Source organism: Dendrobates tinctorius, unplaced genomic scaffold, assembly GCF_039654945.1.
Source record: "Dendrobates tinctorius isolate UK_male_01 unplaced genomic scaffold, ASM3965494v1 ptg000048l, whole genome shotgun sequence".
Lineage (NCBI taxonomy): Eukaryota > Metazoa > Chordata > Amphibia > Anura > Dendrobatidae > Dendrobates > Dendrobates tinctorius.
In genome coordinates, this window is record NW_027361716.1 from 21,629,962 (window position 1) to 21,654,596 (window position 24,635).

General features: G+C 48.7%; 1 protein-coding gene across 5 annotated transcripts in view; it reads left to right on the forward strand.

Moving 5' to 3' along the window:
- KIAA1549L (KIAA1549 like) overlaps positions 1-24,635 on the forward strand; it is a 499,083-nt gene that overhangs the window by 449,477 nt on the left and 24,971 nt on the right. For all 5 annotated transcript variants that reach the window (XM_073576347.1, XM_073576346.1, XM_073576342.1 and 2 more), the window contains one exon: positions 2,834-2,931. In XM_073576347.1, the coding sequence (XP_073432448.1) occupies positions 2,834-2,931 (98 nt within the window). The remainder of the gene's footprint in view (positions 1-2,833; positions 2,932-24,635) is intronic.

Genomic DNA, 24,635 nt, shown 5'->3' on the forward strand with positions numbered 1-24,635 from the left:
CAACAATCCCAGATACATGAATCCCATGGGAAAAACGAAGAGATCCCAATAATTTAAAAAACAATATTTTATTATTAAACAATAAAGATAAAATATAAAATGGATGGTAAAAAAAGCAAAATACTGTCCAGGGGACACCGGGTGGCAATAATCAACCAAAATTAATGTATAAAATACAAGAACACTAATGTACAAAGTGCCAAATAAATTCCATCAGACCGCTTATAATGGGTATAATATAGGGTAATGCAGATCATCAGTATGTACATCTCATGAAAGTGCTATTAATTATGTGGCCCAAACTCCAAAGCATCACAATTCATAACATATTACTGTGATGTGGTAAGGTAACCATATACATCAATGGAGCATAAGTAGTGGTAACGATAACCCCGAACCATCAGAATACCCACAAGCAATAATGAACCAGTGGTAAAGTATACAGTGTTTGAAAAATGAAGTTGTATACTTACCAAATAGGAGAGATGTGACCGCTCGGCGTCCCATCACCCCGACGCGCGTTGCTTCTTCCTGGGGCGCCTGATGGAATTTATTTTGTACTTTGTACATTAGTGTTCTTGTATTTTATACATTAATTTTGGTTGATTTATTGCCGCCCGGTGTACCCTAGACAGTATTTTCCTTTTTTTTACCTTCCATTTTATATTTTATTCTTATTGTTTAATAATAAAATATTGTTTTTTAAATTATTGGGATCTCTTCGTTTTTCCCATGTTGTGTTCATATAAATAAAATATGTATATAATAGGTAAAGTATATGATCAGACGTGTTTACTCAACAGCACAAGATATAAATCACTTAAGGAAAGAGAATAAATGGATGATGACAGAATAAGATCAATGTGGAGATGCCGTGAGAGTCACAAACTGTGAGAATGGGAGACGGCGACTTCTAGCCCAGAGCTCATTAGAGAAGCCTCTGCCATGTTGTCTGCATATGTGACAGGACTATTCCTGCACATAATCTACATTGCAGGGTGCTGGGACCTAGGTAGATCTCTATATACTGAGCTATTCCTGCACATAATCTACATTGCAGGGTGCTGGGACCTAGGTACATCTCTGCATACTGAGCTATTCCTGCACATAAGGCAGAATGCTGAGACCTAGGTATAAAGATTATTATTATTATTATTACATCTATGCATACTGAACTGCAAAGTAACATTTTAGTCCACGTCCAGATTAACTCATTATTGTATTGTACATTATATTTTTGTAAACAGGACAATACCCTGTCAGGGTAACCCAACTTTTGTTTCAGTTCCAGTTAGGAACTTGCAGCTCTCTGGCGCCCCCTTACCCTCAGGTCAGTCAGGGAACTGCACCTAGGATAAGTAGTTGCCAGAAAGGCTGCCTGGTCACATACTGGCTATCGCGCACTCTGCAGCGAGGGTGATATGTGTATCACTAATCCCAGGCCAGAAATACACACATAAACCTCTGATCCGTCACTGCCAGGATTCCCAATAACACCAGGACAATAAGTTGCCACCAGTCTCTCGTTTGATACCAAAGCCTGTATCGGGTCAGGATCCAACCCAAGGTAGCAGGATTTTGCGCAGAGTACGTGTTGTTTCGATCATAGAGCAAAAAGAACGAAACTAGTGAATTTATAAGTTTACTCCAGAAAATATCGGCAGTGTTTACAAAAATACAAAAGATATTACAAAAAGGAGACAAAATACAATATCTACAACAGTTAGAAATAAAAGGGATTAAAATATGAAACTTAATCTCAGTCACAGGTATGACATGTCGATAAAGGGGAGGAGAGCCGTCCCAAAGCAATGAATCAGCAGCACACATGTTGCCTAGCTGAGTCTCCAGCGTCTGACCCCTCCCCAAATGAGCATTTTGGTTTTATGCTTTGGCCCCAAACCTAGAAACTCCTCCCTTGCTGACTTCACTGGTGGTCCGTGTTAAAGGGGGTGCACCTCTTTTGGAAGAACATTAAACAATTATACTTTCCATATCTTCGGCTGGAAAGCTCACAGGGTGATGATAGGTTACATTTTCCCCTGCTAATTAACTATTCTTTTGAGACCAAAAGACCAAAAGTGGCATGTCTGTGTGTTACTGGGAGGCAGAAAATCATTTTCCAGGTTTATGATGACCTTAAAGACCACAAAACATTGCCATGCATAGCCCCAATCACCCTGGTCCTGGAAATCTATTTTTCCTGTCTCTAGGATTACTGTGTGTTATAGAATTTGACCTGGAATATTAGGCCTGCTAGACAAAGGGAGTTTGGAGGGAAGTTTTACTCCTTGCTAGATCTGGCAGGCAATGCTCTCACATTACACAAAAATCATTTACCTGAAGAGAGGGGGCAAGTCTACATTTCAAACGAGAGAGAGGGAAGGGGGAGGGAGTGGAGTTTTACAGAGGGAAAAAAAGAAAAGGGGAGGTTGCAGCCATGTGGCTGCATGTGAAGCTTAGTGTCACAATACACGAACCAAATGGGGGTAGGGCAGCAGGAAGCCCTGTATGTGTACCTTGGACAATAGGAAATAATTCATATTTTCCTGACCTACCCTAAACTCAGAAATTGTCTATTTCAAATTCGTAAAAATTATATTTGTAATTTCACTGTAAATTCATGTAACTGCAGCTTTACTTACTATTCGGATCCCCTCTAATTCATATCCAGGCCACAGACCACCAATGACTGTTGCAGACGACATAGATGCAACAGTGATTGCCGAATCCTCTCCCCTTCTTTTTATGTATGTCATCTATCCTGTAGCAGTGTTTTATAACAGTTGCAACAAAAGCTGCTTCCATATACTGTATTTTTCTTCTCCAACAGAATTACCGATTTTCCCAACTACCTGAAATGGTGATAGGTTCTCCGCCACCACCGATTCCCCCCAGGACCGGTCCTGTTGCTGTCCCTTCTCTAAGGAGGTAAAGCCCATTTTAATGTTGTGTTGGTTTATGAAAGTTTTACTTTTTTAACAATTAAATATTCTTGTTTGTAAGATACAACGGTATACAAACAGAAGACCTCTGCTTGATGTCATTTAGTGTCTTTTGTCAAGAAATAGAAACTTGTCCTGGAAATGTGACCTCACAAGTACAAGGGTTATTGCAGTGAGGCTGTGTTCACATTACGTATTTTCCACTGTCAGTGGCTGTGTGGGGCTTTTGTCTGAGACCCTGAAAGATGGGATTCAGGCATAGCCGCAGACTGAGTCACTGTGCTTTGTTGGACGTCATTTTTGTTAGTATTTCCTAGTTGGAGTTGGCACCAAAACGTGGTTGCTTGCACTTTGGTGACCACCTGAAATATGGATACTGCTGAAAATGTTGTCCGACTGAACAGACCACCTGTATCACTAAAGTCAGCTGCTCAGTCAGGAGATTCACACAGAAGCCCCGATGGAGCCACTGCCCAATGGAGCCACTGACGAGTGGATAACACGTGATGGAAGCCTGGCCTGAATTCCAATATCCGGTTACCAGCTGTGGCCCTGTGTGGCCGTACATAACCAGGAGGACAAAATAAAAGCAAGCAGAGATCTGGAAAAACAATGAGGAATTGATACAGAAAGCTTATTGTAAAACTTTGTGAACCTTGCAACTTACAGAATGAACCTTTCCTTGCGGTGGGTGGAATCCCCCGGGAATAATTGCACGCACAGAAATGTTTTGCTACTTTGTAATAAGTGCTGATTATCAATATCAGTAACATGAGGGCTCTTCTACAGGTTGCTCATTAGTGACTGTCGTGACTCATTAATTGATTTATTGGGGTATTAAAGAAACTGCAGAGTCCAGATGTCACAGCATAGTGGATGGGATTTCTAGAAATGCCATGTTCACTATGTGTCCTGAGAAGCCGGTGGCTCACCATGAGGCGTGTCTCCAGACCGTAGCATGTCAATTTCTCTTTCGGAGACGAGAGTCTCAGCAAGATAAATCTCACCCATCCAATGTATTGGACGCGGAGATTCCGCACGGTTCAGTGACCACATGCGGATTCACCAGCGTTCAATAGATGAACAGACACTGCACCCAAAGTGCTGCCAGTTCCTGAACATGTGCACATTCCCTTAAGGATAGGCTGATGGACCCCAAAGTCACCTATAAAGTGTCACAATATAAAATGTTACAGTGCCAGAGGCTTCTAGGAACACCTCCTAAATATACCAATACCACAGCACTGCAGAACCTTGGGGACTTTTTCCCCCTTTTATGATGTCTCCTGCACTGCTCTCATGTCAACCTGTAGAAGGAATAGAAGATATCTACAGCTAAAATTAGGATGATTCTACATAGGGATGTGACAATTATTTTACTGACCTCCAAATGACTTATCAATGAAATTCTCACATACATTAAGCAGGGGACATCTGCATTAGTTGTGTGATGCCAGTGAATCACTAGTTAGGCCACGTTCACACGTTCAGTATTTGGTCAGCATTTTATATCAGCATTTATAAGCCAAGACCAGGAGTGGGTGATAAACACAGAAGTGGTGACGGGTTTCTATTATACTGTTTCTCTGATTTTCCACTTCTGGTTTTGGTTAACAGATACTGAGGTCAAATACTGACCAAATACTGACCGTGTGAATGTGGCCTAATAGTGAGAATTGTTTCTCCATTTTATTTCTGTGCTGTGTATAAATATGTGATTCTTCAGATGTTGTATTATTCTATGCCTGATGAAGAGACCTGAGTAGTCTGGAAAGCTAGCAATGTGTTACCATCTTTTCAGTTAGCCACTGAGGACTCTCAATTCTGAATATTTTGCATTTTATTAATTAACCCATCCTGCTTGAATCAATATTTTTCTTTTCCTAGTATATTCTGCCACCTAGTGGTTGATGTTGATAGTGCTACCATCAGTCATTTCTAGGTTCTGCTTTGGGAAGCCATGCGTTGTAGGGTCATAGCTAACAAGCCATGTGCTCATGACTGCAGTGACCATATTTAACACTCCACCTCTGGATCTACAATCCATCCCAAACATACGATTATCTCCTTGACGGACAGTCACCGACAGCTTTATTTTCTTATTAGCTACAGCATGTCAATAATGACGTTTAATCACAGAGTCTAGAACAGTTTGTCACCACTGAATGCCCACCGGGTAAGTCCACCTTTGGCTCCAATCCAGGTCTATATCACTAAGCGCCTGCCGTCACTTGCTATCTGACTAGAGCTGAAATCCAGGATGCAATTTACATAAGAGATGGCATAAATAAGAGTATAACAATAAATACAAAAAGTTGCACTCTGTAGTGCTGAGCATGTCAAGGCGAAATATATGAAATATGAATAGCAATATCGCTCTAGATACTAGGAAAAAACTGAGACACTTAGCACACAATTTGGCCAATTCATGCATGCCCAGTAGCCAACAACAAAGTGGTCTCACATTGCTGGGAACCTACGTATTGCTATTCAGATTTCATATATTTCACATTGACATTTTTTTTTCCCTCTGGCCGAGTGGTCCGCGGAAAAAAATTGCAGCTTGCATGATTTGCCTCCGAGAATTAGATTGTACTCGCCCATTCAAGATTATGGGTCCGTGAAAACATTGGATCGTGCTCTGAAGACATCCGACTGCATGGAGAAACTTTTTTTTTTCTCCACCTCCAAAAAAATCGGATCCCACTCTGATCGAACTCTGATCAGTGTATGATTAGCATAATCAGATCGATTATATCTCGAATTGAGAAAAACAGGTCGAGTGCACCCGCCTTCATAATGAGGAGAAGAGAGACAGACAAAATGTACCAATATGGAGTGGGCAGCCAGTAAGGACTCCCAGCACCCAAAAATGTTAGGCTCTTAACAGATTTCAACAAAATAGACTGAACCTACTGAGCACTCCAACTGTCCACATTTTGCTAAACTTACTGAGTTTGTAACATATTTTAGGAAATAGTTGTCAATGTTGAATTTAGTATCTCTGTCTTTTCCAACCAACATGATCGTCCCCTCTCGCTAAATCAATAATGAGAGCAAAAAACTGTAAGAGACGTACAGTCTGCTGATTCAAAGGGGCAGATCAAAGAAAAAGAACTGGTCACTGTATGGCGTAATTGGCTGGGCACTGTACGCCATCTAGAACCATCTGGGGACTGTATAATACAGTACTATATGTATAAGAAGAATGCCATGTGATGCATACTGCCCACATCAATACTTGGTTTGGCATTGCTTGGGTCGGCTGTTCTGGGTATTGCATGACACATTTTGTTAGATATATAAAGACACCATGATTTTTGAACTGTATAATAGAAATTTTGACACAGTGAACATAACACAAGTTAGTGATTTTATACAGAGGTGAATGTAGTTAGAGCAGGGGTGGGCAATTAATTTTCTCAAGAGTCCACATGAAGACCGTGACTGTTGTGGAGATCCGAACCAACAGGCCTAAATTAATTCTGCTCAATATATTAATATATTATTACAATTTTATTCTAATGTTAATTGTGTCGCTTAATATTGAGCAGAATTAAGTATGCCGACATCCCGCTTAATACCGTATGAGCCCGCACATACTGTTGTGGCCAAAAGCATTGACACCCCTGCAATTTTGTCAGATAATACTCAGTTTCTTCCCGAAAATGATTGCAAACACAAATTCTTTGGTATTATTCTCTTCATTTAATTTGTCTTAAATGAAAAAACACAAAAGAGAATGAAGCAAAAAGCAAAACATTGATCATTTCACACAAAACTCCAAAAATGGGTCAGACAAAAGTATTGGCACCCTCAGCCTAATACTTGGTTGCACAACCTTTAGCCAAAATAACTGCGACCAACCGCTTCCGGTAACCATCAATGAGTTTCTTACAATGCTCTGCTGGAATTTTAGACCATTCTTCTTTTGCAAACTGCTCCAGGCCCCTGATATTTGAAGGGTGCCTTCTCCAACCTGCCATTTTTAGATCTCTCCACAGGTGTTCTATGGGATTCAGGTCTGGACTCATTGCTGGCCACCTTAGAAGTCTCCAGTGCTTTCTCTCAAACCATTTTCTAGTGCTTTTTGAAGTGTGTTTTGGGTCATTGTCCTGCTGGAAGACCCATGACCTCTGAGGGAGACCCAGCTTTCTCACACTGGGACCTACATTATGCTGCAAAATTTGTTGGTAGTCTTCAGACTTCATAATGCCATGCACACGGTCAAGCAGTCCAGTGCCAGAGGCAGCAAAGCAACCCCAAAACATCAGGGAACCTCCGCCAAGTTTGACTGTAGGGACCGTGTTTTTTTCTTTGAATGCCTCTTTTTTTCTTCTGTAAACTCTATGTTGATGCCTTTGCCCAAAAAGCTCTACTTTTGTCTCATCTGACCAGAGAACATTCTTCCAAAACGTTTTAGGCTTTTTCAGGTAAGTTTTGGCAAACTCCAGCCTGGCTTTTTTATGTCTCAGGGTAAGAAGTGGGGTCTTCCTGGGTCTCTTACCATACAGTCCCTTTTCATTCAGACGCCGACGGATAGTACGAGTTGACACTGTTGTACCCTTAGACTGCAGGGCAGCTTCAACTTGTTTGGATGTTAGTTGAGGTTCTTTATCCAACATCCGCACAATCTTGCGTTGAAATCTCTTGTCAATTTTTCTTTTCCGTCCACATCTAGGGAGGTTAGCCACAGTGCCATGGGCTTTAAACTTCTTGATGACACTGCGCACGGTAGACACAGGAACATTCAGGTCTTTGGAGATGGACTTGTAGCCTTGAGATTGCTCATGCTTCCTCACAATTTGGTTTCTCAAGTCCTCAGACAGTTCTTTGGTCTTCTTTCTTTTCTCCATGCTCAATGTGGTACACACAAGGACACAGGACAGAGGTTGAGTCAACTTTAATCCATGTCAACTGGCTGCAAGTTTGATTTAATTATTGCCAACACCTGTTAGGTGCCACAGGTAAGTTACAGGTGCTGTTAATTACACAAATTAGAGAAGCATCACATGATTTTTCGAACAGTGCCAATACTTTTGTCCACCCTCTTTTTTATGTTTGGTGTGGAATTATATAATTTGCTTTAGGACAATTCTTTTTGTGTTTTTTCATTTAAGACAAATTAAATGAAGATAATAATACCAAAGAATTTGTGTTTGCAATCATTTTCAGATAGAAACTGAGTATTATCTGACAAAATTGCAGGGGTGTCAATACTTTTGGCCACAACTGTAGCACCCATGATATACAGCTGCACACAGCACCCATGATATACAGTATGAGCCCAAATCAGAGCCCCTTACATACTGTAAGTGCCCCCACATAGCCTCCTATATACAGCATGAACTCCACATAACCTCTTAAATGCAGCATGAGTCCCACATAGCCTTTTATATACAGTATGAGCTCCACATAGCCTCCTATACACATAGAAATATCCCATACACATGGAAAAAAACAGCAGATACTCACCTCACTCCCGTTCCCCCTGCATTCGGTCTCTGCTCTCTCTGATGCGCTGACTCTCTGCAGTGGACAGGTAACATGATGAAATGACGTTATCGGTACTGCTAGCTCACATGCTAATTGGTGGAAAATAAAGCCAATGGTATTCACTGCTGTCTGCATCCAGAGATTAAACCCAATACAGAAAATACCGAATAAAGGTCAAAGGAAGAATTATATGCAAATATAGGCTAAGTGAAGCAAGAAGTTAGGTATTAAAGTACCTTTATTGTGGATACATGGTGAAGTGGTGGTACAACTAACAAGGTGTTAGGGATGGCGGAACGCACTAAATATTAAATAATAGAAAGTGCGTTCGCCACCCGGGGTCCACCGTGCAGTAGGTGTTAAAACCGCTGCTAGACAATAGGAGACGCGCTATATGGCGGTATAATGCACACGGGTTCAACGTCACCCGATGTGCGCAGAGCGGACTCTGTTAACTCTGTTAACACCGAGCCTGTTAGACTCACAGGTTTCAGCGAAATTGCACGCACAGCATCAGGTCACAGGTGTAACAACCCTGCTGGCATCACTGCATGGCCTCCCATCCCCCGCACACCAACTTACTTTCTGCTTCAAGCCATGCTGTGAAATCTGTCTGTTGCCAGCCCTGAGCTCCATGTGCTATGCCTCTTGTTTTCCTGCTTGCTCTCCATGTTTCCTGACTGTGTGTATAGGGGGGTGGCGCCTGAACTCTCTGGTTCTTATGCAGTCAGGGTGCACCTGTGTAATATGTCCCTTACCAATCACCTAGAGGCCTTGACTATTTAGTTTCGCCACACCCACTGACCTTTGCCTGTGCAATGTCTAATCTCAGTTAGTATCTTGCTGCTGAGAAAGCCAGGCCCTGTTGTGTGTATCGCCTTCTCTGGAGGAATACTCTTTGTCTCGCTTTGTACCTTGTCCGCCTGCCAGGAGGCAGAATATCCTGGCCCTTGAGTCTTGTTCCCAGTACCTTGTCTGTACTCTATCCGCCTGCCAGGAGGCAGAATATCCTGGTCCTTGTGTCTTTGTCCCTGTGCCTCTGTCTGAACTTAGTCTTACCTCTGTCTGTCAGTCTCCTTGTTTGTGGTTCCTTCTCTGCTGTGTCTTTCCTTGTGTCCTCCCTGTCTGGGCATCTGCACCCTCGCAGCTTTATCTGTGCATCTGCACCCTCGCAGCTTTATCTGTGCATCTGCACCTTTGCAGCTTTATCTGTGCATCTGCACCCTCGCAGCTTTATCTGTGCATCTGCACCCTCGCAGCTTTATCTGTGCATCTGCACCCTCGCAGCTTTATCTGTGCATCTGCACCCTCGCAGCTTTATCTGTGCATCTGCACCCTTGCAGCTTTATCTGTGCATCTGCACCCTCGCGGCTCTGCCTGCTCCGCACTCCTGCGACTCTGCCTGCTCCGCACTCCTGTGGCTCTGCCTGCTCCGCACTCCTGCTGCTCTGCCTGCTCTGCACTCCTGCTGCTCTGCCTGCTCTGCACTCCTGCGGCTCTGCCTACCTGCACCTCCTGTGTGAACAGGTCCAAACCTGTTCCTTCATATTCCACTCCTTCCTGCCTATATGCATACCTGCACCTCCTGTGTGAACAGGTCCAAACCTGTTCTCTCATATAACACTCCTGCTTGCCCTGTGTCTTAAGCCGTCACCTACCTGTCCAGTGTCTCCAAGCCGTGCCCGCTTGCCCAGTGTCTCCAAGCCGTGCCCAGTGTCTCCAAGCTGTGTCCAGTGTCTCCAAGCCGTGCCTTCTTGCCCAGTGTCTCCAAGCCGTGCCTGCTTGCCCAGTGTCTCCAAGCCGTGCCTGCTTGCCCAGTGTCTCCAAGCCGTGCCTGCTTGCCCAGTGTCTCCAAGCCGTGCCTGCTTGCCCAGTGTCTCCAAGCCGTGCCTGCTTGCCCAGTGTCTCCAAGCCGTGCCTGCTTGCCCAGTGTCTCCAAGCCGTGCCTGCTTGCCCAGTGTCTCCAAGCCGTGCCTACTTGCCCAGTGTCTCCAAGCCGTGCCTGCTTGCCCAGTGTCTCCAAGCCGTGCCTGCTTGCCCAGCGTCTCCAAGCCGTGCTTGCTTGCCCAGCGTCTCCAAGCCGTGCCGGCTTGCCCAGCATCTCCAAGCCGTGCCGGCTTGCCCAGCGTCTCCAAGCCGTGCCGGCTTGCCCAGTGTCTCCAAGCCGTGCCGGCTTGCCCAGTGTCTCCAAGCCGTGCCGGCTTGCCCAGTGTCTTCAAACCGTGTCTCCAAGCCGTGCCTGCCTGCCAGTGTACCAAGCCGTGCCTGCTTGCCCAGTGTCTCAGCCTGCCTGTTAGTCACACCTGTCCGAGTGACTTGTCCCCGAGTGGGATCAGCAGCCACAGCCAGACACCACCCTGGAGTGGCACCCGACAGCTATCTGCCGCACAAGCCTGACCTCACCATCAGAGGCTCCAGTGAAGACCGAGGTAGCTGTCGTAGTCACGCCCCTTCCAGGGTAGTCTGGTTTGTGGCACAGTGGGGCCACAAACCCCCGGCTCGCGCCATTCAGCCAAGGCGCGAGCGTGACAGTTTGCACAGGCCATGGTCCCCGCTGAGTCCCATGTCCTTTCGCCCTCGGAGCAAGATGAACATTTTTGCCAGTATGGGCAACCAATTAAATTTACCCGGTCTGAAGCCCAATCCTTCACTGCTCCACCCACCATTGTGGTCTCCAATAGACTGTTTGCTCAACTTGAGGCTGGCATACCTAAAGTTGAACCTCCCTCGGACCCGCCAAGATATGATGGGGACCCCAAGCAGTGTCGTGTCTTTATGGAGCAGTGCCTACGCTATTTTCAATGGCATGCTCCCTACTTCGCCAGCGATCGGGTAAAGGTAGGATTACTAATGTCCTATCTAACAGGAGATGCGTTGCAGTGGCTTAACCCCCTTTGGGAAGCAGGGGATCCCATCACCTCAAGCTTACCGGCCTTCCTGGTGGCCTTCTGCAAAGCCTTTGACAAGCCCAGTACAGTGTCTCCTAAAGAGTCTTCCCCTCCAAGCTCCCAGGAACGGATCGGACGAAAGAAACTTGTGGCCAATTCATCTTCTCCGTCTGTGACCGTCCATGACCCATCTGTTCCTCAGCCTGCCCAAGCAGCCCCCCATGCAAGATCCAAGAGGTCTAAAAAGAAGAAGCGGGCAAAGTTGCAGACGGAATCTGGTCTCTGTCCTGTGAAGCCAATGACTGTTTCTCTGCCTTCAGGGAGCTTTGGTGTGTATAAACCGCCAGCCATACGGAGTCAGTGTGTGGTCTCTGTCGTACAGCTCCCGAAGCCTGCGTGGGCGTTGTCTCATGGTGGCCGAGCCCTACTTGAGAACAGTCTAGTCTTGCAAGGACAACTACAGCTCCAGGTCGGTGCTTGGTATACAAAGAAGTTTGTCTTCCATTGGCTGTCTGGTATGCCCATGGGTCATTCTGAACCAGAGATCCTGGTGCCCATTTATGTTTGGAGACCCAGCAAGGTACGGCGTCTGAGACAACCAAGTGACAAGAGGTGTCTGGTTCCCTTGCGTCAGGTTCAGTCAGCCAAGTCGTCGTCTTTATCCAGTCTGCTGGTCGTCGAGTCTAGGGGTGATGACGCCTCCGAAGAGGGTGAAGCGGAGGTGTCCTCGTCACACATCCCCAGCAATGATGCCAGTGATCTGCTCCCTAGAGCATCCCTGCCTCCTGATTGTCTTCCCCAGGATAAAGGGCTGAAGATGGATCCTGAGTGGATGCCCTCGGCTCCTCTATGGCCAGTGGGTGAAGGTCCCAAGATGGAGCATTACACATCCTCTAACCTGAAAAAAGGGGCCCAGTTTTTTCTGAGTAACAGGTTGAAATGGCTCCCTGTATGTATGCCTCCAGCTTCCATATGGCAGGTGGATGCAGAGGTGGGAACTGTGGCCTATGCATCTCCGTTGTTCACTCACCTGGAGGAGATCCAATTTTCTTTGGCTAATGGGCTAAAAAGGGACTCTGTGCTGGTGTTTTCAGTTTTTAGCTGGCCGGCTGATGTAGGAGCGATGTCGGAAGCTGCCAGGGCCCCGCTTTTTGCCAATCTGGAGGAAGAAGTCTTTGTACCCTCTGTGTTGGAAGATGACTCCATCAGGCACCAAGAAGCTTGGCACTCTGGGATTCCTGATGGCACACATAGTCCACCCTACCTGAAGGATGTCGTGTCAACCTGGACTGTGTGTGGTCCCGTACTCCTTCTGGTCATTCTGGCAGGCTTGAGGAAGAGGGGCCGTAAAGGGGGGGGTACTGTAACAACCCTGCTGGCATCACTGCATGGCCTCCCATCCCCCGCACACCAACTTACTTTCTGCTTCAAGCCATGCTGTGAAATCTGTCTGTTGCCAGCCCTGAGCTCCATGTGCCTCTTGTTTTCCTGCTTGCTCTCCATGTTTCCTGACTGTGTGTATAGGGGGGTGGCGCCTGAACTCTCTGGTTCTTATGCAGTCAGGGTGCACCTGTGTAATATGTCCCTTACCAATCACCTAGAGGCCTTGACTATTTAGTTTCGCCACACCCACTGACCTTTGCCTGTGCAATGTCTAATCTCAGTTAGTATCTTGCTGCTGAGAAAGCCAGGCCCTGTTGTGTGTATCGCCTTCTCTGGAGGAATACTCTTTGTCTCGCTTTGTACCTTGTCCGCCTGCCAGGAAGCAGAATATCCTGGCCCTTGAGTCTTGTTCCCAGTACCTTGTCTGTACTCTATCCGCCTGCCAGGAGGCAGAATATCCTGGTCCTTGTGTCTTTGTCCCTGTGCCTCTGTCTGAACTTAGTCTTACCTCTGTCTGTCAGTCTCCTTGTTTGTGGTTCCTTCTCTGCTGTGTCTTTCCTTGTGTCCTCCCTGTCTGTGCATCTGCACCTTTGCAGCTTTATCTGTGCATCTGCACCCTCGCAGCTTTATCTGTGCATCTGCACCCTCGCAGCTTTATCTGTGCATCTGCACCCTCGCAGCTTTATCTGTGCATCTGCACCCTCGCAGCTTTATCTGTGCATCTGCACCCTCGCAGCTTTATCTGTGCATCAGCACCCTTGCAGCTTTATCTGTGCATCTGCACCCTCGCGTCTCTGCCTGCTCCGCACTCCTGCGTCTCTGCCTGCTCCGCACTCCTGCGTCTCTGCCTGCTCCGCACTCCTGCGGCTCTGCCTACCTGCACCTCCTGTGTGAACAGGTCCAAACCTGTTCCTTCATATTCCACTCCTTCCTGCCTATATCCATACCTGCACCTCCTGTGTGAACAGGTCCAAACCTGTTCTCTCATATACCACTCCTGCTTGCCCTGTGTCTCAAGCCGTCACCTACCTGTCCAGTGTCTCCAAGCCGTGCCCGCTTGCCCAGTGTCTCCAAGCCGTGCCCGCTTGCCCAGTGTCTCCAAGCCGTGCCCGCTTGCCCAGTGTCTCCAAGCCGTGCCCGCTTGCCCAGTGTCTCCAAGCCGTGCCCGCTTGCCCAGTGTCTCCAAGCCGTGCCCGCTTGCCCAGTGTCTCCAAGCCGTGCCCGCTTGCCCAGTGTCTCCAAGCCGTGCCCGCTTGCCCAGTGTCTCCAAGCCGTGCCCGCTTGCCCAGTGTCTCCAAGCCGTGCCCGCTTGCCCAGTGTCTCCAAGCCGTGCCGGCTTGCCCAGTGTCTCCAAGCCGTGCCGGCTTGCCCAGTGTCTCCAAGCCGTGCCGGCTTGCCCAGTGTCTCCAAGCCGTGCCGGCTTGCCCAGTGTCTCCACGCAGTGCCCGCTTGCCCAGTGTCTCCAAGCCGTGCCCGCTTGCCCAGTGTCTCCAAGCCGTGTCCAGTGTCTCCAAGCTGTGCCTGCTTGCCCAGTGTCTCAGCCTGCCTGTTAGTCACACCTGTACGAGTGACTTGTCCCCGAGTGAGATCAGCAGCCACAGCCAGACACCACCCTGGAGTGGCACCCGACAGCTGTCTGCCGCACAAGCCTGACCTCACCATCAGAGGCTCCAGTGAAGACCGAGGTAGCTGTCGTAGTCACGCCCCTTCCAGGGTTGTCTGGTTTGTGGCTCAGTGGGGCCACAAACCCCCGGCTCGCGCCATTCAGCCAAGGCGCGAGCGTGACAACAGGACACGGGTCCAAGACAGGGGACGGTGTCCGTCTAGACCTACCGTGCGTGCGGCGTCGCTACTGCGGATGCCGATAAATGCTACTGAATGCAACATGGAGGCAGACACAGCCGCTATGCGATAGTGCCGTGAGAGACGTGACACCACCGGACGCTAGTGTAGAGGTGCAGTGTGCACAGTGACCTAAGGTTTGCCACTGACTGGCGCTGACTCTTTCTATAGTTCCCTATCCACATGCGTAATGTCAGAGGGAGGGGAATCTTAATAAGTCAGTCACCAGAATCATACATCCATCACCATTCACATATCTAGCAAGAAGAGTCTATACTAGTGCATGGCTGAACGGCCATGTGGGCTTTTTATAGCCGTGCGCTGCCGGGACCTTCCAGATCTCTGAGATGGACCAATCAGATCAGGAGAAGGACCTAAGCACGTGACTCCAGATCTCCAATGGGAGATCGTCTTGTGAGCATGCCCAGTAGTGGGATGAGAGGACTTAGCCTCTGGAGTGGCTTGCTGCAGGATAGCCTGCACTGCTATTGCTTACCCAGAGGTGGCAGCAACAACCAGTCCTACAGAGCTGGTCTGAGCAGAGCGTCTGGGATGCCGAGATTGCTGTGCAGGCTCCTGAGTGGTTGGTGGAGAATGGGAGACCACTGGATGCAAGGCTCTGGATTCCTGCTGTGCAGCTGCAGGAACCCGACACCTAACATTACCCCCCCTCCTAGGGCCCACCCCTCTGAGCCTCATTACGCTCAAAGGCCGCAATCAGGAGCGGAGTGTGGATGTTCTCCACTGGCTCCCAGGTCTGGGCCTCTGGACCATGACCCTTCCAGTCCACCAAATAAAATTTTTTGCCACGCACAGTCCTGCGTCCCACAGTGGCGTTAACCTCAAACTCATCCGAAGACAAGTCTGATGACCCGGCAGATGACTCGGAGAACCGGGTCATGTGAACAGGTTTGAGAAGGGACACGTGGAAGACGTCAGAGATGGCTAAATGTGGTGGAAGAGCCAGGCGGTTGACCACCGAACTGATTCGCTTGAGAACTTTAAAAGGTCCAATGTATCACGGTGTGAGCTTGGTGGACTCGGCCTCGAGCAGAGAGCCACACCAAGTCGCCGGGGGAAAAGGTTGGAGCGGGGCGCCGATGTGTGTCGGCGGACGCCCTTATTCTTTCTTTAGAGGCTCCAATAGCATCCTGGGTGCGATCCCAAATGTCGCGAGCCTCCACTGCCCAGTCTGCCACCCTGGAATCAGTGGAGGACACTGGCATCGGGACAGGGACATGCGGATGCTGGCCGTAATTAAGAAGGAACGGCGTCTGACCAGTGGAATCAGCCACTGCATTATTCAGGGCAAATTCAGCCCATGGTAGTAAGGATGCCCAGTCATCCTGCCTGGCAGAGACAAAATGTCGCAGGTACGTGACCAGAGTTTGGTTGGCTCTCTCAACCAACCCATTCGTCTCGGGATGATAAGTGGAGGACAGATTTAGCTCAATACTGAGTAGACTGCAGAGTTCCCTCAAAAACCGAGACGCGAATTGGGGACCTCGGTCACTAACAATTTTGTCCGGCATGCCATGCAAACGGAATACATGTTTTATGAACAGTGTGGCAAGACCACGAGCGGAAGGCAGCCACGCGAGTGGCACGAGATGCACCACTTTAGAAAAATGGTCGGTGACCACCCAGATGACCGTACTGCCACCAGACTTGGGCAGGCCAACCACAAAATCCATGCCAACCATCTCCCAAGGTCTGTCTGCCACCGGCAGAGGATACAGTAACCCAGCCGGCCTCTGTCTAGAGGACCTGTTCCGCGCACACGAGACGCATGCCTGTATGTATTCCTTAGTGTCCTGGGCCATGTGCGGCCTCTGAATTTCCCCACGGTGGGGCAATTAAAGGATTATCTTATCTTATAAGACCTTGCCAGGAGTTCTGTGGTCCGCTTATTGCCGAAGTGACCACCCACCCTGGACTCGTGTGCCGACGCGAGAACCTCTGGCCGTAGCTGAGAAGGGACAAAGGTCTTGCCCAGTGGCACTGACTCGAGAGCAACTGGGGCCACGGTCCTGAAACTCTCAGTAGGGAGAAATAGCCGAGGCTCAGCCTCCTCTTCCACCGCTGAAACAACCGAGCGGGGGAGAGCATCCACATGGACGTTCTTCTCTCCAGACAGATAGTGCAAGGTGAAGCGGGAGAAGAAGAGCGACCACCTAGCTTGACGAGAGTTCAAGCACTGGGCCGTTTGTAAGTAGACCAGGTTTTTATGGTCCGTATACACCTGGAAGGGAAACCGGGCTCCCTCCAGATGTTTCCACTCGGAAAAGGCCAACTTCATTGCCAGCAGCTCCCTGTCCCCGATGGAGTAGTTCTTCTCCGCCGGTGAGAAGGTCTTTGAGAAGAAAAAGCAGGGATGCTTCCGACCTTGAGCATCCTTCTGAAAAAGGACTGCTCCTGCACCGACGGAAGAAGCATCCACCTCTAGGATAAAAGGTTTATCCACATCGGGACGGTGTAAGATGGGAGCGCCGGCAAAGTAGGTCTTCAGAGACGAGAAGGCCTTGGAGACCTGTTCTGACCAAGCCTTGGGATTAGCTCCTTTCTTAGTGAGGGCAACCAGGGGAGCTACCAGTGTGGAGAAGTGGGGAATGAACTGGCGGTAATAGTTGACGAACCCCAAAAAGCGCTGCACCGCTTTGAGTGAATGGGGCTCCTACCAGTCCATTACCGCTTGCAATTTGGCAGGATCCATAGCCAACCCGTGGGCCGAGATGATGTAGCCCAGGAACAGCAAGGACTCCTGCTCAAACTGGCACTTCTCCAGCTTAGCAAAGAGAGAGTTCGCCCGCAGACAGTCGAAGACCCTGCAGACGTCTCTCTGGTGGGAAGTCAAATCTGGCTAAAAGATGAGGATGTCATCCAGATAGACCACCACCGAGGTAGAGAGCATATCGCGGAAGACGTTAACAAAATCCTGAAAGACAGCAGGCACATTACAGAGGCCAAAGTTCATGACCAGATATTTATATTGGCCATCCCTGGTATTAAAGGCTGTCTTCCACTCCTTCACGAATGCGGATCAGGTTTTACGCCCCCTGTAGATCTAATTTTGTAAAGATCCGGGCCCCTCGCAACCTGTGAAATAACTCAGAGATCAACGGAAGAGGGTACTTGTTTTTAACTGTTATGGCGTTGAGACCTCTATAGTCAATGCAGGGACGTAACTCTCCACTCTTTTTCTGCACGAAGAAGAACCCTGCACCAGCCGGCGACATCGACTTTCTGATAAAACCTCTTGCCAGGTTCTCCCGAATATATTGAGACATAGCCTCCATCTCGGGGAGTGATAGCAGATACACGCAGCCTCTAGGAGGTTCCATGCCTGGCAATAGATCTATCGGACAATCGTAAGGACGGTGCGGCGGAAGCGTCTCCACAGATTTTTTAGAGAAGACGTCCGTGTGCTGTTGGTATGGTTTGGGAAGCGCGGAGAGATCCGCGGGCACTTCAGTGGAGGCTACCTGAACACTGCCCCTCAGGCACCTTCCCTCACAGTCCTTGCTCCAACCCAGTATATTCCCCGAAGTCAAATCAATATGAGGGGAATTTCAACGGAGCCAAGGAACTCCGAGAAGCACCTGGTCGATGCCATCTGGCAAAATGAACAGGGGCAAAATCTCACAGTGGGATGGTGAGATTGAGAGCCCGAGTGGTGCTGTCTGGTGGGTAACCTGAGATGGTAAAGGTGCACCATTAACCACCCTGATGGTCAAGGGTTGGGGCAGTAACACCAGCGGAATAGTGTGCTTTTGAGCAAAGGACTAGGACACAAAGTTCCCTTCTGCCCTGGAATCCACGGTGACCTCTGCCTCCCAGGTGGAAGCTCCGCTATCTAAGGTCCCACGGAATACTGGTTTGGGAGAGAAAGGTTTCATATCTGATAGACCCCCGCCTATGACCACTGGACGTGATCGTTTTTTCAACCGCTGTGAACACGTGTCAGCCGAGTGACCAAACTGCTGGCACTGGTAACAATGTGCGGATCGTCACACCGTACGCAGCTTGGGACTGGCGCGGGACACCTCCATAGGTTCAGAAGGTATCAACTCCTGAGCGGGAAATTTTAGTGGCTCGGAGAAGGTGGGAGCCAACACAACCCTTCGCCTGGATTGCGCACGCTCCAGCCCGCCTCCGTAAACCGGAGATCAATGCGGATGGAAATGGCAATCAACTCCTCCAGAGTTGTGGGGACCTCTCTGGTTGCTAGAGCATCCTTGACATGCTCCGCTAACCCTCTCCAAAACACAGGGACGAGGGTCTTATCAGGCCACTCCAGCTCGGAAGCCAATGTCCGGAATCGGACGGCGTAATGGCTGACCGAGAGGGACCCCTGTGTTAGGGCTAATAGTTGGAGAGAGGTGTCGTGAGTGACCCGTGGTCCCAAAAAGACCTACTTAAGGGATGTGAGAAACTGAGCGGCGCTCAGAACCACAGCGTCATCACGCTCCCACAATGGCGTAGCCCACTCTAACGCCCTGCCCGACAGGAGAGAGACAATAAACCCCACCTTAGCCTGCTCTGTAGGGAACCGTGCGGCCAGTAGCTCAAGCTGAATAGAGCACTGGCTCACGAATCCCCTACAGGTGGCGCTGTCACCCGAAAACTTCTCAGGCAGCGGGAGGCGGGATAATGTCAGTGCCAGTGTGAGCGTGGGCATACGTGAGACAGCCTCTGCGACTGCCTGAACAGCGGCCGCAGTAGCATTCGCAGCTGAGGTGGGACTCTCGAGAGCCGCCAACCTGCCCTCCAGCTGCCGAATGTACTGCCGCAGTTGCTGTTGGTACGCCATTGCTAGCCAGACCCTGGCGCTAGTATAATATTAGGGACGGCGGAACGCACTAAATATTAAATAATAGAAAGTGCGTTCTCCGCCCGAGGTCCACAGTGCAGTAGGTGTTAAAACCGCTGCTAGACAATGGCAGGCGCGCTATATGGCGGTATAATGCGCACGGGTTCAACGTCACCCGATGTGCACAGAGCGGACTCTGTTAACTCACAGAGGCACAATTTCGCTGAGACCTGTGAGTATAACAGGCTCGGTGTTTATGTTTATGTAAACATAAACACTGAGCCTGTTAGACTCACAAGTCTCAGCGAAATTGCACTACTGCGGACGCCGGTAAATGCTGATGAATGCAACGCGGCGGCAGACACAGCCACTATGCGATAGTGCCGTGATAGACGTGACACCACCGGACGCTAGTGTAGAGGTGCGATGTGCACAGTGGCCTAAGGTTTGCCACTGACTGGCGCTGACTCTTTCTATAGTTCCCTATCCACATGCGTAATGTCAGAGGGAGGGGAATCTTAATAAGTCAGTCACCAGAATCATACATCCATCACCATTCACATATCTAGCAAGAAGAGTCTATACTAGTGCATGGCCGAGCGGCCATGCGGGCCTTTTATAGCCGTGGGCTGCCGGGACCTTCCAGATCTCTGAGATGGACCAATCAGATCAGGAGAAGGACCTGAGCACGTGACTCCCAATCTTCAATGGGAGATCGTCTCGTGAACATGCCCAGTAGCGGGACGAGAGGACTTAGCCTCTGGAGTGGTTTGCTGCAGGACAGCCTGCGCTGCTATTGCTGACCCAGAGGTGACAGCAGCAACCAGTCGTACAGAGCTGGTCTGAGCAGAGCGTCTGGGATGACGAGATTGCTGTGCAGGCTCCTGAGTGGTCGGTGGAGAATGGGAGACCACTGGATGCAAGGCTCTGGATTCCCGCTGTGCTGCTGCAGGAGCCTAACACAAGCAGTGCCTAACCATACAAACAGTAAGAAATGAGATAATGAGAGTTAATAAAGATGATATTGAGATAATAAATTGCATTAATTAAAAGAAGAATTAAGTAGATAAAAAAGTGAAAACCAGGTGATAAATATATACAGAAGGTAGTAAGTATGTTATGGCACAATCAAGAATGGATAATTATAGGGCACAAGTCAGAAAATACAGGCTAGAGTTCTTGACGTCTGAGTAGAGTAATAATAGCACAGGAATGGATAAGTATACAAATCCAGGGGATACATGCTAAAAATAAATATACTGTACATGTAAATCAGTTGATTGTATAGGTGAAGAAGCAATATGGTACCTGCGGCGTTATCCCTGAATAGAGAATATCATTGATAAGTCCTTAGATTAGAATAAAGTGGTATTATCTGGCCGGCTGTGTATGCGGGACGCATCTCTGGTTACCCCCTGATGAAGGAAGTTGTCCGAAATGCACTTTGGGGTGCATACCATGCATACACAGCCAGTCAACAAGCCAGATAATACCACCTTACTCTAATATATGGTCTTATCAATGATTAGTCCATTGGCTTGGAGGAATGTGAGCCCAGTCCTCCCTGCAAAACAGCTTCAACTCTGTTATGTTGGTGGCTTTCTCCCATGTGCTACTCTCTTCTGCTCCTTACATATTTCTATAGGTTTAGGGTCCAGACTTTGACTTGTACATCATAAAATGTTAACTTTAATCCTCTTTAGCCATTGTTGTGTAGAACGACTTGGGTACTTTAATTGGTAATTTGGCTCCATGTCCCATGTTCTATTGAGATTCACATCATGGACAGATGTCCCGATATTTTCCTTTACAATTTGCTGGTATAATTTCAAAATTCATTAATCCATCTTTGATGGCAAGTTGTTCTGGCACAGATGTAGCAAAGCAGGCCCAAAGCAAGATTTTCCACCACCACTGTGTTTCACAGATGGTATGAGGTTTTTATCCTGTAATGCTGTGTTTTTCTTTTTTCAAACGTAATGCTTCTCATTTAAACCAAAAAGCTCTTTTTTGGTCTTGTATGTCCATAGGACAGCAATGTTCTTTTTGGAGAGAAGGTTGCTTTCTTTTTTCAATCTTGCTCGCCAAAAAAAATTGTAAAACATTGTGCCCATGTAACGTGGTATGGGGTGGTAGCCATGTGCGAAGCACTCGTCTGATGTGCCCCGGAATGTTACATGATGTTGGAGATCCTGGTTGGGTGTGTGGACCTGTGCTGTGAGGATGCTTTGCCCATGCAGTCCATATATAACCAATGTTGCTGGTATGCCAGAACCAGGTGTTTCACAGTTCACTGAGGAACCTTGACACTACAATCCTCTTTAGCAAGAGTCCTTTACTTGACCCGCGGTTCCGTATTTTCCTTCCCCTTAGGGTGCCAGTATGGCCGGTCCTTATCTTCTCTAGTGCTGACGTTCTGGAACTCCCGCCATGAATAATCTATTCATCTCACATACTCAGTCCTATCGAAGATTGTTACCTTCAAGACTATAAACTCAGTGCCTATCTGCTAGTCATCGTCTCCCAGGAGACGTCTCCAATTGATCACTCTGTCTCTAAGGCCCTTCAGCTCTTGAACTCCCTATCTCTTTCCTTCTGTCTCCTCTCACTTTAGGGACACCCCAGAGTGCGGCACTGCTCACAATGGACCTTAGGTCCTTTCACTATGCACCCCCTTCAACTCATCCCCTCCCACTCAGGGCTAGTCCCAATCATTAACTCTCACTATCCCTACTGTCTAACTGCACACACTATCAACCTTACTAACATTTTTAACGCACATCATATTACATCACAAAACATTTTACTTGTTTCTTCAAGGGAGAACGCAAGCGGTATTGTAAAGAATGGAAGCGGAGGCAGAGATGGTGAAGTTCACATTTGTTTTTATTTTTTAAGTGGAACCTCGGGACCACGGTCCGGGGGGGCTCCGAAGGGGGCGTGACTAGTGAGCCCCGGGTACCCGTAGTAAAGCCCCTCAGGCAGGGCCAGAATGGAATACCCGGAGGACACAGGTGCTACCTCCAGTTAGACCCCGAACACGTGGCAGCTGTCCCAGCGGGACCAAAAGGGGATAACAAAAGTTACAGCAGAGTCCGTAATGAGCTGGATCCTGGATCCGGGTAGTTGGTAAGGAGTCGGTTCCAGTAACCTTCACACAGTCCTTGGACTCGGATGGCTGTAGGCAGAACGGGATGGCTTAGGTCCAGAAAGTTGCAGATATAACCAGGTAACACAGGATACTGATATGCTGTGGAGACAGAGAGCATTAGACGATGCACAGAGACTGCAGATGCAGCGCCGACAGGTTAGCGTGAGAACCAGATGTAGCAATGATAGATACTCGTTGCTTCGGCGCTCTCCCTATGGAGGAGAGGCCAGAAATGGCAGCCAGTGCGCTGCCATTGGTTAATTGTACTTTTTGAATAATGCATGCCGCCCCTTTAACAAGGCAAGAGAGCGGGCATGCCCTAATAGCCTTAGCTAAAGATCTCCTCACAGGACGCCAGGAGGAGGAGGCAGGAGGGAGGCCAGAACGCTGAGCAGCAGCATGAGGTCCAGAGGAGACCGACCGCTGCCCAAGGGCAGCATGTGAGGCTCGAGGTGAGTGCCCAGAACGGAGAGCAGCGGCAGGCCTGGACGCAGCGCCAGGACGTGGACCGGGTGTAACAGGTATGTCAATGTCCTTATGGGTCGCCCTCGCACACCCAGGGCAGCGGGGTACTCGGTACCGGGCCGGTGTCAAGGTGGGAATGTGTCACAGCAGCGGTGACCCGGTCCGTGGCCCTGGGCACCCAATATTAATGGAGGTGATGTTAATGGTGTTAAAGTTTATTCGACTAGTTTGTGACGCCACCCGTGGTGTTTGGCAAGTAAGATGTTGAGCCAACGCTGCATGCAGATCCGCTGGGACTGATGGTGTGGTGCAGCAAAGATGGTGTAGCTCCCCACAGGTGGAGCTGTAGAACCAGGTGTTATGATGAGTCACCGAAGGAGGAAAAAACAAAATACCAGCTAAGTCCAGAAAAACCAGAGAGGATGGCAGCTATCGGATTGCAGACCCCTGGACCTATCCACAACAACTAGCAGTAGCCGTGGGGGGTTCCTACGGTGCCCTAGACCCCTCGATCACAGCCGGAGAACTAGATAGCCTAAAGACAGAAAGGGGAAAAACTAAACTGCTCCAGAGCAGACCCCAAAGCAAAAGGCAGCCCCCAACATATAATGACGGTGAAGCAAGATGAAAACACTAACACAGATAGAAAGATAGGTTGAGCAAATGATGGGGCCCAAGCTAACTACATAGGACAGGATAGGAAAGCTGCTGTCTGCCATCCGCAAAAACCCTATCAAAATGAGCCAACCGACTGATAGGAAAAACTGGCCCTGAAGTCGCTAGGCTTCAAAAGACTATATCATCACTCAGGTATATTCTGAAGACAGAGCAAAAGATCAACAGATCAGAGACAAAAATGGAATTCAGCTCACCCCCGGCCGGGGATGGCAGAACTCCCAAAAAACAAGGCAAAACAAAAACAAAACTGAAGAGTACAAAGCAGAGCAGAAAAACTTAGCTTTGAGATGCAGGAATCAGACTGGTCTCCAAGAATCCAGCAGGAAAATCACCAGCCAGGAAGAAGGGCGTCGGCAGCCTTATATCCAGTCCTCAATTCCAGCCACCCAGTCATCATCTAGCTGCCCAGGTGTTTGATAATCAGCCTTACTACCTTCCTTCACCAGAGGAGGGAGTTCATCAGACCTCAATGGTGAAGGGAAAAATGAACTCACAACACCCAGGGCAGTGTAGGTGCAATGGATGAGGAGAGGCGCAGAATGGTATGGAGGCTGGTACCCAGGTGTAGTGGTGCGGGAATAACTGGAGGACACCCGAGTATGCAGCTCCAAAGCTTTACTCACTGTTTGCAGTTCACTCCACTTCCTGCCTCCGTACTGTGTTCTCCAGGTCAGGGCTCCAGCCAACCTCCAGGCAGGATAGGATTCTCCCTTCCACACTCCACCAACATGTACCTTACTGAACGACTCCTCCAATGCGCCTTTAGGTGCGAAGCACTCCAGTACTTAGTTACCCTGGAATGCCTCTCTCCAGGTGTTCCTAGTCTTTACTTGTATGACAGACAGCTGTAGCCTGCTTCGGGGACTCCTTACTGCGTCCCGGCTCTCTATTCAGTTGCTGTTGTGTCCCAAGTCTATGATGGGAGCAAGGCGTTAGCGGCTCACTACTCCTCCTGTGTCTGTTGCCGGACATAAAGA